The sequence below is a fragment of the Rhea americana genome, unplaced genomic scaffold (assembly GCF_003343005.1).
Source record: "Rhea americana isolate MKP2758 unplaced genomic scaffold, rheAme1 scaffold_45, whole genome shotgun sequence".
Taxonomy (NCBI): domain Eukaryota; kingdom Metazoa; phylum Chordata; class Aves; order Rheiformes; family Rheidae; genus Rhea; species Rhea americana.
The window spans coordinates 2,395,856-2,410,837 of record NW_028186590.1 but is presented as its reverse complement, the minus strand read 5'-3'; the positions used below and the strand labels follow the sequence as shown (position 1 = coordinate 2,410,837).

The 14,982-nt window shown below is 36.5% G+C and overlaps 1 protein-coding gene across 1 annotated transcript in view; it reads right to left on the bottom strand.

Annotated features, from left to right (window-relative positions):
• Window positions 1-14,982, bottom strand: part of RIMS1 (regulating synaptic membrane exocytosis 1) — a 347,536-nt gene that overhangs the window by 178,107 nt on the left and 154,447 nt on the right. Inside the window, exons 3-4 of the mRNA XM_085316042.1 lie at window positions 12,816-13,159; window positions 9,549-10,411 (exon numbers count right to left, since the gene is read on the bottom strand). Of these exons, the coding sequence (XP_085172168.1) occupies window positions 9,549-10,411; window positions 12,816-13,159 (1,207 nt within the window). The remainder of the gene's footprint in view (window positions 1-9,548; window positions 10,412-12,815; window positions 13,160-14,982) is intronic.

The following is a 14,982-nucleotide window of genomic DNA, read 5'->3' as shown; positions in this document are numbered from 1 at the left end:
TAAGCAGTGCATATATTTGAACACTTATCTGACGGGTTACTGAGTTTGGCATCATTAGTTAAATGGAGAAAAGAATCATCTYCCTGGATTGCGAAGATTATATATAGTACAATAGGAAAAAGGAAGGAAGGAAGGAAGGACACATTAGAGCGATGCAAAGATAGGAAAACAGTTTTTAGAGAGAGGTTCAGAGTGGACTGGAACAGGATGAAACTATCCATATTTAGTCAGAGGTAGACCAGACATCTTCATAAATATTAGCCTTCTACCTAACACACTACAGGTTTTTCCTAGTGGCCATTCATGAGCACACTGACTTTAGAAAGCTCAGCAAATGCACCAGTCCATCTATCYAAGGCATACTGAAAGAAACTGGATTGCTTCCTGTGTATTACAGCAATGAAGTATATTATTCTAAGCAAAAAACACACCAAAAGTACCAAAAAAAWACCTTAACACAAAATACTAACCAATAATAGCAGTCAAGTTTAGYCCCTATGTTTGGACTCAATACTCATTTATGATGATCAGAATCCCTGTAACTAAGAGAAGCAAACAGATGCTTTTTGCAAAAAGTAACAGAATTTGATGCTTGTTTGTGCTTTGTTAACTCTAAAATTAACTCCTCTTGTTTTCTGAGACACACAAAGCAGATCTGATTCATGCCTTCTCTGTTAAGCAGCTCCTTCCCTACGTAGCCTTTGAACAGAAAAATGATTCCCAGATCTGCATGTGGAAAAATAAAGGACTGTACTACCAGGGATCCATTACAGTCAAGTTATGTATTATGTATTAAAAGAGAAGTGTTTGCATTATACTATAATAAGCCAATAATTAATTTATCTCTTTGTTTCACAGGATTTTTTTTTCTGCCCAAGAGAGGGAGGCTCCTCCATACAGAAAGAAAAAAGAAAAGTTTTAATTCCGTTCTCAAGACCTACTCCCTTCCTTCAGCACACTGCATAGACCATCCACAGTTATGCAGCTTTGCTAACTAACACAGTCTGGTTCTCTTTCAAAGCTTGCCTTTTCCTCTAAGCTCTCAGATGAAAAGAATAACAGTAGATCCTGAGWAGCTGTTCAAATATCTTTTTATTGTATATACAAAAATATACGCATATAGAAAATAAACAATAGACTTTTGTATAGTATGGAGTGGGGAAAAGGATCACCTTCTGGCTATAACCCCACATCAGGTTTCAAGCCAAGTTTCAGCTCTAATTCATCCCATAACTGCATTTTTAAAAGTGCTCAACAGTTATAATTAGGGCCAAATTATTCAAAAGATTTTGGCTGTCTTTTAGGCTCTTGAAAAGTGTTGCAGAGCCAATAGCTCCCAGTGTTTATCTAGCACCTATTTCCAATGCATTCTGCATGCAAACTGACTACTGAGAATTTTTGAAAATTCATCTTTCATGTAGAAACCTGGAGAAGTCCTTAGCTTCTCTACAGGTCCAGATCCTTCTACGGCTTCTGAAATTAAAGCTGCCCTGCTTGGAGGTGTTTAGTCTTTCTGATGATACAATCCTAATTCCTCCAAGCCTTAGTTCCCCTGTATGCAATGACAATAATAATGTAACTACTAGACGTGTTAGGACAATTTCATTACCATTTTATGAATTAGATGCACAGGAGAGTGTTCAGCAACAAAGAACAACCAAATAATAAAATGCTTAATATGTCAAAAATGAAGCAACACAGAAGATAGAGTATTTTAATTACAAAGAAACACAATGTCTTGCCAACTTCCAACGTTGTTATAAAAAACCCAAGACTGAACAGTACATCCTTTTCTTCTGTGTCTCTTGATAAAACAAAATGCACATTTTTTCCCTTTAAAAAAAACAGACTGTTTCTGCAAAAGGTTTGTGGAAACTGGAATGGATATCAAACGTCATTACTTAARGGATGGCAAAAGGATAACCTACAGTTAGAAGTACTGTGAAATTAGCCCCAAATTTCACCATGTTGGCCCAGAGCCTGCCATAGGAATGACAGCAGCATTTCTAAAAYGGAACAGTTCCAGGGTGGTCTACAAAGAAAACAATTTTGTTCTCAGGCAGCCTCTATTTGAACTAAATAAGAAATTATGGTTACCACTGTCCTTAACAACTTACCTCTCCAGGGAAATAGAGAAGCAGTCATTCTCTCTCTCTACAGCTGCCTCTTTCCTGTTCAAAGTCCAGTCATGTCTCTCAGCCTTTTTTCTTTTCCTTTTCCTTTTCCTTTTCCTTTTCCTTTTCCTTTTCCTTTTCCTTTTCCTTTTCCTTTTCCTTTTCCCTTTTTTTTTTCCCTTTCTAGACTATTCAACTCCAATCCTTTCCATCTTTTCTTATACTTCACGTTTTATAGATCTCTAGTCATTCTCACTGCTCTTCTCTGGACTCCCTCCAATGAGTTCACAACCTTCTTAAGATTAAGCAGCCAAAATACTTTATTAGGACTTCACAGGAGAATTGTGTCACGTATCTTTCCTGAAACTGGCATTTACATGGTTTTATATGTCGGTAAAATGTTGGGTATTCTCTGCAAGTGCGTGACTTTTTTCCCACTYGTGTTCAGCCCATTTCATTTGTGTATGAATGTATGCACTTTACATAATTGTACTACTACAAATGTACACCACTTCTTACACTAATTAATTAGTCTAACACTAGTTTGGACAGTAGCTGTGAATAGCAGCTGTGAATATTGATAGCACTAGCAAGGGTTAACACTGACTAAAATTCTGAAACTATAGATACTCCATTTTCATTAAGAGCTGAACTAGAGGTAGATCTAAATTATTCCCCAAGGACTAGAACATAAATTGGAATTTCTAAGAACTGAAATACCATTTCTGAGGAGACTGCCATTTTACACTAAGTAAAATCTCAGCTCAGTCACACTTCTTAACAAATCTATCTCTTTTTAAAACTTCATGACCAACTCTCCAAGCTAACAGATGTTAAAATATGCCAACAGATGTTATACTACAACTCGACTTGCCTACACCACAGGTTTAAAATACATAAGTGAAAACAGTTAGTTAAAAACACTTTAAAAGAGCCTCTTTTTCTCTATTGCCTTTTACTGACGTTTTATTTCACTGCATTTATACACTATGCCATGTACATATGTTCTTCTATCCCACGGGTTATTTTTACTGCCAATAATGTTAAATCACTAGAAAAATCATTGCAGCAGGAATTTAATTTATGCTTTCCTTCTTATGGGAGAACCTCCCCCCTTCCCCCTCCCCCCCCCAAATCCCTAATGCAGAATTTAGAAGACCTCGGTGGGAGGATTAGACCTGCCAGACCTGCTCCTCTGTGAACCTGGGGGAGCGCAGCCACAGCTGCCTGCGAACGATGCAGCCGCTTTCCCCTTCCGTCTTTCCACTCCTCTCTCCTTGCCTTTAATCCTTCTGTCTCACACATGCACCAACACTTAGCCCCAGAAGAGACTGCAGCAAAATTTTTGCCCATAACACTTTCTGACCAGAAGACTAATGCTGTAAGAATTAAACTAATCTAGGTCACTGTTCCTTCTGGTACCATAAGAAAGGCATTATGAGTGAAACATCCACATCTACTCTTCACTAAAAGAAACCAGAATGTAGTGTCAGTATTTTTTTTAAACAAGCTTCCAACTCTGCCATGACCTCTCCTCTTCCAGTAAAATCCATCTGCAAGTATACAAAGTGAGTCTTATTCTGCTTTTTACCGTTTTGTGGACAATACATGAGTATCAGGTGTATTTTCAAACATAAAATGTGCAAATAAAATACATGTTTAGGTAGTTACAAGTAAAAAGAATGCAAAACATAAAACCATTATCATACCTCTGTATGCAAAGTTATATAAGCAATTTTCAAGGTCTACTCAAATTTGGAGCATGATTTTATTTTTCTGATGAAAGAGATCTAGAGTATCTCCTGAATCTATCATGGGACAGAAGAAGTTAAGTGCACCCTTGTCTGGACACAAATCTATTAGTTCCATACAAAGTCTTSTTTTTAAAGAAAATAGTCAAAACTTAGTCCTGATCTAAACTAGATTTGGTTCTTCATTGGATGGCAGTAGGCAGAAGCTGTCTCAGTTTTATAATGAGAGGGTCTGGATTTCATTTATAATGATCTGGTCTATGTTATTCTAGTAGGAGCCTTTGAAGCGAGTATAAATGTAATTTATGCCTTCTAAGTGGACTTTTGCATTTCCATGACAGTCTTGTCACTGGAAACTCAGTCCCCTGAAAGTTCAACTATTACAGATTTTAGAATAGCTAGTCCTATAGCCAGTAATAATAACAGGATAAAAATGGTTAATCTGCAATCACTAATAATGTCCTTTAAAAGGTGCATAATTTTTTAAAAGAAAATTTGGGATGACCTTTATAGACACTGCCTAACAATTCTTTCTCTAGATTTACTTCAACACAGAAACACCTCAAAATAAATTTTTGAGTCCTCTACCAAAGAGAAAAAATCCTATGAGACAAAATGGCTGATGAAACTCTAGAGTTTAGAGGGCTATAAGCAGTTAGGGTACTTTTGCCAGCAGAAGTCTCATTTACTGCACATTTCAAAATGTTTATATTTCATTTCTATAACACCTGATTTCGTAATAAATAAGGCTTTGCCCACCTTGATAGAATTACTGTTCACTTTCTMGCTTTATTTGCATCTGCTACAAACAAGTATTTTGGGCAGTCTTGGTACATGCATATGGATTTGCATGTTTCCCCAATAATATGTTGTTTTTCACTAGTACTTTTTTTGTGATTTTCCAATGGCAAAATGTTTTTAATTTCCATACTCCACGTCTAAAAACTGATGGAGCATAAACATCTGCTCAAAGATGACAAAAATAAAATAGAAATGTTTGCCAAAAATTATGTTTTATTTTCTGTTTGCATGTTTTTCATAAAAATTGGGGGCAGTTACTCCTCTCAAATCTCAAGCAGCACAGCTCTTAACAGATCCCCTGATATTAATGCGAGCCTAAAGACAGCTTTTCTAGCAAATGCAAATGTTCAAATGTAACTTTTGCACAATTTTGAAGATATCTTGGAATACAAATGTCTTGAGAAATTTAATAAATATTAAACTACTGGATTCAGTTTTGAAAATTTCTATATTGATCCATAATGTTATTACATGTTAAAGTATTTTGATGTGATCATCTCAAAACTGAATTTGAGTTTTACCTCAGTATGGCAGAAAATGTAGTGAAAGAAAAAATGTAGTGTAAGAACCACTCTTAAGTCATTTTAAATTATAAGAAAAGAAATAATGGTAATTTCCTGAATTTTGTAGCCTAGCATTAAATGAACTAACTGTATCACAAACATTGATCATTCACCCAATCAATTCATATTAAAAACTTCAGGATAAAAGATCTCTCATGAGTATCCTGTACACTTAAACACGATTTGCTTCAACCACAACTACAACCTGGAAAATTGCAAAAATCAGTACTTCTGTCAGTAGAAAGTACACAGCTAATGATTCACGTCCCAAGAGTCACTATCTGAGCTACAAAGAGGGCTTTTATAACAGCGAGTAAGGATCCAGCATTCAATTTATTGATTATCAATTTATCTAATTTCAGACAAATTGCCCTCTGAAGGTGCCTCCCTATCTTCACTGACTGCAGGTGAACCTGCTCACTTATTTTCAAGCTTCGTAATTTAAACATGCAGCAATTTGTAAGGTTTTCTTATTGATTTAGAATTGGAAATAAAGGTGGGCAACCACATATGTACTATGATGCAAAAACATACGTATTTACTTTATATATAATTTTTGGCTATGGATTTTCAATACAGTTTTACACACTCTAGCTTCACCTTATATTCCCATGGAGTCTCATTTTCTTTTTAACACCTATGTAAATTGTTTTCTGTATAGTAATTCTATTTTAGCTGCTTATATATATTCATATAGAATAGAAGCTAGTATGAAAGGCTATTACAATTAAAATTTATGCACGCATTTAGTAAATGCCAATATGAAACAATCAGCCTTTGAGTAACAAACATGTATTTTGAGTTCTTGGGTTTTATTGGCAAGGCTGTTCAAGTTAAAAATTTTACTTGCAATAATTCTATTTTTCTAGCTCCATTTACATTACTTTGGCACCAGATTTCTGACTGAGCATTATTTAGATAASAGAGTGGATGGAGAGTAGATGGATTCCAGACCCTCCTGGGCTTATAAAGCAAAGCTCTTCAACTAAGGACCTATGCGGTATCGCATATGCAAAGCACTAAAGTAATGACGAGTGAAATTCTGCTTGTAATGATACTTTTTAGTTGCAAAGAATAGGATTATGATCTCAATTATACAAGAGATTTTTTAATTTTTTTTAATATCATAGCCTTTTCTCTGATATTTTTTATTTTAAGGAAAGTTTTTCTTAGGTAATGAAAATTCCTGCCTTTCCATCTATTCTTATAAAAATAGAGCAGATTCATCTTTTTGTTTCCTGCTGCTCTAGTTAAGAAAATAACTAGATTCTCTAATACCAAAATATGTTTCTTCTGCTTCTTCATTTGTATTCACATTGTCTAGTTCTTTTTTCTGTACTGTAACCCCAGCTTCAAAGACCTTCCACTTCTTTCTTCCACAGCAAAGACTGTAACAATCTGACCAAGACAAAGCAAAAAGGAAAAACAAAAAACAAAAAAAACAAAACAAAAAAAATAAACACAGCCACATCTCATAGCTATTAAATGAGTAAATATACTTCTGGAATTAATTATTGCATACCCACAAGCTTACACACACACACACACACACACACACACACACACAGAAACACACACAGGTGTGTGTACATAAAAAATATCTGATTAAAAACACTGTCTTATATTCCTGACAAGTAGAGATAAGGTAGCAAGGAAGGCAGTAACAATGTTAACCACTTATTGAGTTGGTAGTGACCAACTCCTATTTGCAAGGTTTATTCAAATACCGTAGGGTAGCGTATAGCCCCATATGATACAGACCTAGGTCTCCATYGTCTACAGGGGAGGCCTAAATATCTACCTCAGATGTAAACAACAAGGGCTTGATTCGGCTATCTGTAACGTATGTATCTAGTGTCATTTGAGATTCTCAAAGGTAGCTGCAGAGAACTAGAAGAAATGGCACAGGATTTAGCCATGCCTTTTGGAGCAGCAGGCAGGATTTTCTAAGGAACTTCACATGACAATATTCAAATGCCTTTATTAAGGCAACCAAGTCAAACTCGGATGCGATTCAAGACACAGAGACTTTTTAAAGTCCTTTCATGGAAGCATTTACGGCTACACTAGGTATGCACTCTCCCACTACGATCAGGGGAGATCTTGTTGATACAGTCAGTGGAGCCTGTGTCACAGCTGAACTTCTCACACAAAGGTACTCTTCATCTGGGCCACCAAAACGTAGCGGTAACATCTGTGCAGGGCTGGCAGATATGACAGAGGATACGTAGGAGACCTGTGCYATTCTCTAGCAGCTGTTAGAGGTGAAACAGCATGATCTAGGCATCTAGAAGTTAATTTAAGCTTCTGAAATAGGCTTCCTCTGTACCAGTGAATAAAGTAATTCATCCCACCTCTTTTAAACACTTTCATGATGGAAGGTGTTATCAGGATATTCGTAGTATGTATCTAASTTATGGATTTGCAACTGAGTGTAAAAAGTCCAACTTTTAATACTTTAAGAAATGCAACAAGAAATCAGTCAAAAACAAAGAGATCTAAGTTGCAAGTCTAAAAGCAACTCCTGAAAGATTTTATTTAGAAAGCACCATTGCAGAACAGACTCATCTGTGCCAATAACACTACTATATCAACATATTGGTATCAGTATATCAGCATCTATCATTTTTAGCCTGCACTTTATTTTCACATAAATGAATYTCCAGTTTACAATAATACCCCTCACTGAATATGGGAAATACGCTATAATAAGCAGCCTTTTAAACYGATGCACATAGATGAAAGCAAATAACACGGATGGAAAGTAAATGCTGTGTTAAAGACCACGAATACCAGCAGAGGAAAGTAAGGRAAATTTACTGAAATCTCAATCTCAGCATAAAACATTGCCACAAAGTAAGGGGAAAGATGCATTCTTTTAGAATGATAGAATCACTGAGGTTGGAAGAGACTGATGAAGATCCCTTGTCCAACCTGCTGGTCAGAGCATGGTCAACTACAGCAGGTTGCTCAGGGTCTTTTCCATTCAGGTTTTGAGTGTCTCCAAGGATGGAGACTCCACAACTTCTCTCGGCAAACTGTTCCAGTGTTTGACCACCATCACAGTAGAAAAGGCTTTTTTTATGTTTAGGTGGACTAGGGAACAAGATTGCAGGGGTATGGCTGTCATCTCTCCTCAAAAATGAGCAGAAAAGCAAGTTTCTATATTTTGAACTTTGGAAATGTTTGTACTTTTAAAGTTACACAGGCASCTATTCAAAGTCAGACAGAAACTGTGCAACCAGATGGGACTGGGATTAAATGTTTCTTTTTATAAGCCTATGTGAAAGTTTAGGAGAAACAGGAGACCAGAACATCAGGCAAAGACAGACAGACAGAATAGCATATCTGAATCAAAGACATATCACTACCAGGAATAAAATACAGATCACCTATTGACATTTTGACTGTGAAAAGCTGAAGAAAACTTTCAAGTTATAAGCATAAATAATTAAACTAAAGAGCAAAAAGCTCCTTCCAAAGACACAAAAAGCATTCAGCACACTGCAATGATATTTAAAGACAAGTTACTGTTATGATACATTTAGCACTCCATCACAGTATTTTCTGATTATGCCCATTATATCTGTTTACTATTAATGAGTTTGACTAATTTCTTGAACAAGAAAGAAGACAAGCTTTCTTAAAAGCATAGAGTGTGCTATACTTAGTCTTTACTGCTGAGTGTTACCATGAGTAGACGAAGATAAACTGAAATAATGGAATGCCAAAGTATTTGTTAGCTCGGGAGTAAATTCACACAGGTGACAGGTTGCCCAGTTCTCATTTCTCTCCTATATAACATTCTCCCCCACATTCACAATCATTRTCGATGATGAACTTTGCCAGATCTTTGATATTTTATTCAAAGTAATAAAATATTGCATACTTTAAGACTGGGGTGGCAGTAAGTTTATGCTTTAAAATGGTGTTCTCAGATTATTTTAGAACTCATTTTCAACTTTAATTTATTCACAGAAAATATTCTGCATACAGATAGAAGAATGAAGCTATGACCAAAGCAGAACAGATGTTATCAAGGGAATAAACTAGAACCCTTAAACTCTATCAGTCGCAGGTGAAAGAGGGAAGAGAATGAAAATGAAACTCATCAGCTAATGCTATCTATAACCATCTCATTTAAGAATGCAAAATGAAACATTGCAAATGAAATGTAAACAGCTATAAGTCACTTCTCAATTAAAAAAATAAGGGGAAAAACAATGGTGTACAATCAAAAAAGAGGCAAAAGAGAAAATACAGATGAAAATTTTTTCCCAAACCATGGCCATGTGCATAATATACATAAAGGTCCTTACCTTTTTCACTGACACTTTCACTTTCTATCTCCACATCTTCACAGCTAGTATATTCTGGTGTTGATGCCCCTTCTTCCTCTGAGCTACTAACTGACATCTGCCTTTTCTTTCCGCCTCTTTTTGCTCTATGAGGCTTTGGAGGGGATGGCCGCACCGATTCCGACTGGTCAGAACTAAGGGAATCATTCCTTAGCATGGTCTCCATTTTCTCCCGCTTTGCTTTTCGCATGAGAATAGCAGAGCTAGGATCAAGGCGACTCTGTTTTTTAAAGGAATCGTGGTTCTTGTATTCTACGTGTTCTATAGGAACTGGACTATGCCTGGGAGTTGGTGGACTATGATTAGTTAATTGTTTAGAAACAGAAATTCTTACATCACCTGTTCTGTCTATAGAGTATGACCTCTGAGTTTCCACAAGAGATTTTCTGTCCTGAGTTCCCTGTAATTGTGAGCGTTTTCCTAATTTATTCTCAGGGACCTCCGCTTCCTCCATTTCTGTATGTGGCAAAGCCACGTCACTGTGTCTTCTTTCGTGCCGTGCTTTAGAAACTTTAGCATGCATGCGCATCTGCTGTTCCTCAGGATGTGGTTTTACAGGATATCTTGCCAGATTGGGGTCACTCCTGTATCGAGTATGATATTCATCTTCCTTCCTTTGTTTTTCATCATCAGGCACTTCGCCTTCCTCAAGCTTTTCAGGCAACTCTTGTGACTTCCCTTTCTCCAGTCTTCTACTTTCGTGTCTTTCTTTACGTTCCCTGTCATCAGCTGGTCCCTCTTTTTGAAGTGAGGATTTTGGCACACGCTTACGCTCACTCTTTAAAACTTTGCCATTCTGATCTGAAACCAATAACGTCTTCTTCCTACCATGAAAAGGAGTACAATAATTTGAGGAATTTAATGCAAAATAAAGATACTTGTGTAAGCTGCTGTGGTAATTAGATTATAAAACAGGGAAAAGCTATGGCAAAACATACAGAAAGGTACTGGATCTATTAACATGAACTGAATATACTAATCTTTTCAATAGTATAGCTATTTCCAATTATAGAGTGAACTCCATAAAAACCTAAATTATAGAAAGGCCAAATAATAAAATCACAAATAATATTAACAACTACAAATGCAGACAAAAAATTTTTATCCATGCAAATGGCCAAAGAATCAAATGCATCTTTCTAATAACTGCAGCCGTATGACAGAATGCTGGAGTATGTTTATTCCATTTTTCTGGCAGCAGTCTGGAGACACTGGACTTAGGTCTAACCTCATATACACAATTCATTTCAAGCATCCTAACACTAAAAATATCACCAGATGGAATATCTCTCACATTGACATTACAAATAGAATCACCATGGATATCAAAAAATGCAAAAGATAGAATATATTCAGAGGCAATAATGTTTGATCTAGTTTCATTCATCTTATTAAAACCCTGAAAAGAAGTACCCATTTCGTAAGCATATAAAGAAGCCAAACTGACTCTTTGAGCTAAATTAATACCATTCCTTTCTCTGGTAATGGAAGAGGATGAAAAACATAATTCATTTCTCTATACAACCAAAGTACAAAATAATGAATAATGAAGCTGCTTGAAAATCATGATCTCTCATCATTCATCTTCTGCTTTGGAAGAGTAAGCAAGCCAAACAATCATAAAATCTCGTTGGAGAACTGTTTTTTTTCCCTCTAATCTTCCCAATGGTCCTTTTGTATACCAGTTCACATTCGAAACCATCTGTTTTGAAGAAGACTGAACACAGCTATACTTATTTATTAATATATTTATTTTAGATGAAACTGCACCAGTACCTTGTATCGTGTCACAGAATCTTTCCTACCTTAGCTGTTACATATTCAGATTACATATACCTTTTTCACATACRCATCCTAATAGACAGGCAAAGGTGGGCATGATCCACTTAAGACATCTATCTTCTTTTCCTCTATCCYCTTTTCCTCCTGAGTTATTTGCAATACATAGGATCTGAGCTTACCATAGATGTTCTCCATTCAGAACCTTTGGACTTCATTTGAAAGCCTCAGTAACAAATAGAAAACATTGCTATTGTATAATTAATATAACCACCTAAATTTTGAACAGTAAAGCAGAATTGAAAGAATTTTSGTGCCCTGAAAGTCTCATTCAGCTGGTGATGACAGATTTGAGGGTCTTCCTAGTGTTGAGGACAAATGTCAACAGAATCAGGAAGGACATTGTTTGTTGGTTTATGTCATACATTTACATAACACAAACCTGAGTTTTGTTCCTGTTAAACCAAGACGGACCTCATCCACACAGCAAGTTACTAGACAACACTCATCTAATTTCAGCTTTGATAGATATGAAAAAAATCATCAGTTATTGTGATCAAGGGAGAATCTTCTACGGCAGATTCAATTTTGTTGCCTGAGATTCCTCCTTTAGATTGCTCTGTCATCTGCCAGTCAGCAGCCAAAAGAACAGCGCTGATTCATCACATTATCCTCTGCTGACTTGTTCTTCTTCATCCAGTTCATTTCAGTGAATACAGCTCAGGCATTTATTCATTCTTTGAGTTTTAATATACTACTTTGCTTAATAATAATATAACCATTGATAAGCAATAGATGAGGTAGCAAATGTAGGAACATCTCACAGAACTCCACAGATTTTTTTTTTAATTTAGTACATTATTTCATTAAGTTAAATGTATGCTTTTTGTTCAATAATTTAAAAACACCTGCTACATTTAAAGTTTTATTAAAAAGTAACCTATAATTCTGCATTGAAAGTATAGGCCAAAATTGAAACTGAACCACAGGAAGTTCTGCCTGAATGTGAGGGGRAATTTCTTCCCTGTGAGAGTGACGGAGCCCTGGCACAGGTTGCCCAGAGAGGTTGTAGAGTCTCCTTCTCTGGAGATCTTCAAGGCCCGCCTGGGTGCAACCCTGTCTACCATGCTCTAGGTGACCCTGTTGAGTAGGAAGGTTGGACTAGACGATCTCCAGAGGTCCCTTCCAATCTTACTGATTCTATGATTCTATGAAAATGCATTGAAGTATATGGAAATACCCTTAGAATACAGCTATTTCTCTTTTTTCAATTTCTGTTACACAGAAAGAAATATATGCTTCAGACAATGTATTTCCTAGTGAACACTTATCAATTCCTGGTCAGGTTCTTACATGGTTCTAAGTACCATGGCACAGCTGAAAGCCCTATGTAATATTAATGATCTAAAACTTGTAATTCCTTGGCTCTGTCAAGACAGAAAGTATTACCTCTCTCTTGGGGGTTCACTTCTAGACCTTGATGAAGCTTGCTTTTGGTCCAGGCCCATAGCTGGTAGTGATACTTCTGCTCCTTTCCTCCTATCAGACTGCACACTGGAAGAAGAGATCTCCTGTGATGAGGCAGTTGCTGTACTTAAGGGAGTCTGTGATCTTGATCGTTCTTGAAGTCTTGCTTTCTTTTCTCTAGGTGCRTCAGAACCTCCTCCAGTTGCAGTATCACTCAGTGCTCCGTCCTGGCTGGGTGATGGCTGTGGTCCACTTCCAAAAAACCATGCTCCAGATTTTGTTAGGATTTCTTGTTGCTTTCGACATAAATTGCATACCCACATAACCTAGTTGAAGATAAGAAGAGTCAGTGCAGCTGTCCCTCAGACTCTAAAACACATGCTTATTCTACCACAGACCAGATAGGATCTCTTTTCCTCTGCACTGGTGAAGTTTGTGCTCATGACAGTGCTCAGAACATGCTGCTGGAAGTGCTAACTGCACTGGTGAGAGCCAAGCATCCTACAGGCACATGCTATGCGAGCTTCTCCAAAACGTGCTGTCAATATGCATCAACCCTACCTGTAGCATCCCCGCACCCTACCCCCAGCTGTCTGCCGAGTAAACAGTGACAATAGCCAACATTTGCTGCTGGTGTTTGGGTAGCTGGGGTCTTGTTTTGTTTTCTTTGGTGTGAGTCACTGGTGGGACAGGCCTACCAAACTGCGATGGGACTCTAGTGTGGCAGACCTCTGGGCAACCAACTCCCAACCTCAAATCACTCCCCAGCTACAGATGATCGATACAGTATTTCTCTTTAGTTAAGCATTCTYATATAACATAAAGCATACGAAATTATCCTTCAGATAAATTCATCATTTACTGTGTGTATTTTTAGCTACATCCATAACTACTTACCAGAGATGTAAGACCTAAAGAAATCTACTAATACAGAACTAAATGTAGCAATGAATAGAATATAAAAGCACTGTATTTTGTACTACTAGACAATGATCATATACCATCTCTCTTGTTTATAGTTACAGATAATAAATAAATAAGTAAATAACCATGTGTCCTTGGCAATCACAATCAAGCCGTGCACATAAAGGGTGCTTCTTAGGATCCTTTTCTTAATTCCAGATACACTGCTAAACAGCAACAGGCACAATAAAGCCAGACTCTACATTTTAAGTCTATCTACAATACAAGACAGTCTTATGTACAGGAGCAAGTAACAAGAGAAAAAGTAAGAGGTTAATCAGCAAACTAAAGTGTATGAATGTTAAAAAATTGAGGTGAAGACAAAAGAAATTTCTGAGACAGAAGAAAAAAGGACAAAATACCTGAAGAAAATAAAAATGCCAGAGATGTGAAGAGATATGAAGAAAAAAGGCAGAAAGTTAACTGAAAATAAAAAAAGAGAATCTATGAGCTTAAGGTGGATAGGAGTAAAAGAACAGGTAAAATTCTGAAGTAAGTAGATCAGTAGGATGACAAATGTCGGAATGAAAAATATGTTTAAGTTATTATCTCTAGTTAAACAAAAGAATGATACAACACTGGTAAAATGATACAACACTTACAATGATAAGGAACTGAAAAAATCACTACAGGAAAGAAACTGCAACTGAACAAGGCTCTCTTAGGGAGCTCTCTAATTCTCTGGAAGGGAGGAATGCATGCCCTAGAAGGTAACATGAAAATGTGCAGGCATTTTGCATATTCAGCATAATTCAGATTTATTTAAGATGCCCTAGAATAGACCAGCTGTTTAGTTCTGAAGAATACCTAAGAACTTCCAGTACCATTTCTGCAGTCTGACCATATCACACCGTGAAAATATCAAACTCTCTTCTTYCTGTATCTGAATTGTGCCTTTATCACAATAAGACTGTTATATTCTTTCTATATAAGATAACAAAATAGCAACTAAAATGCTTTAATTCATTCACAAAAAAATCTAATCAAAAACTACAATTATTCCAGCAGTGGCACAAACATGTCTTACATTAAAAATAGACAGATAAGCCTCAATAGGATAATAKGAACAGCAACTTCTTCAAAAAAGAATGATAGTCCTTTTGAAAAAATCCCTTAATTCTAAAATATCGTATTTCTTCCGTCTAATTTATATCTCAAAACAGAGATTCAGTCTATCAGTCAAACA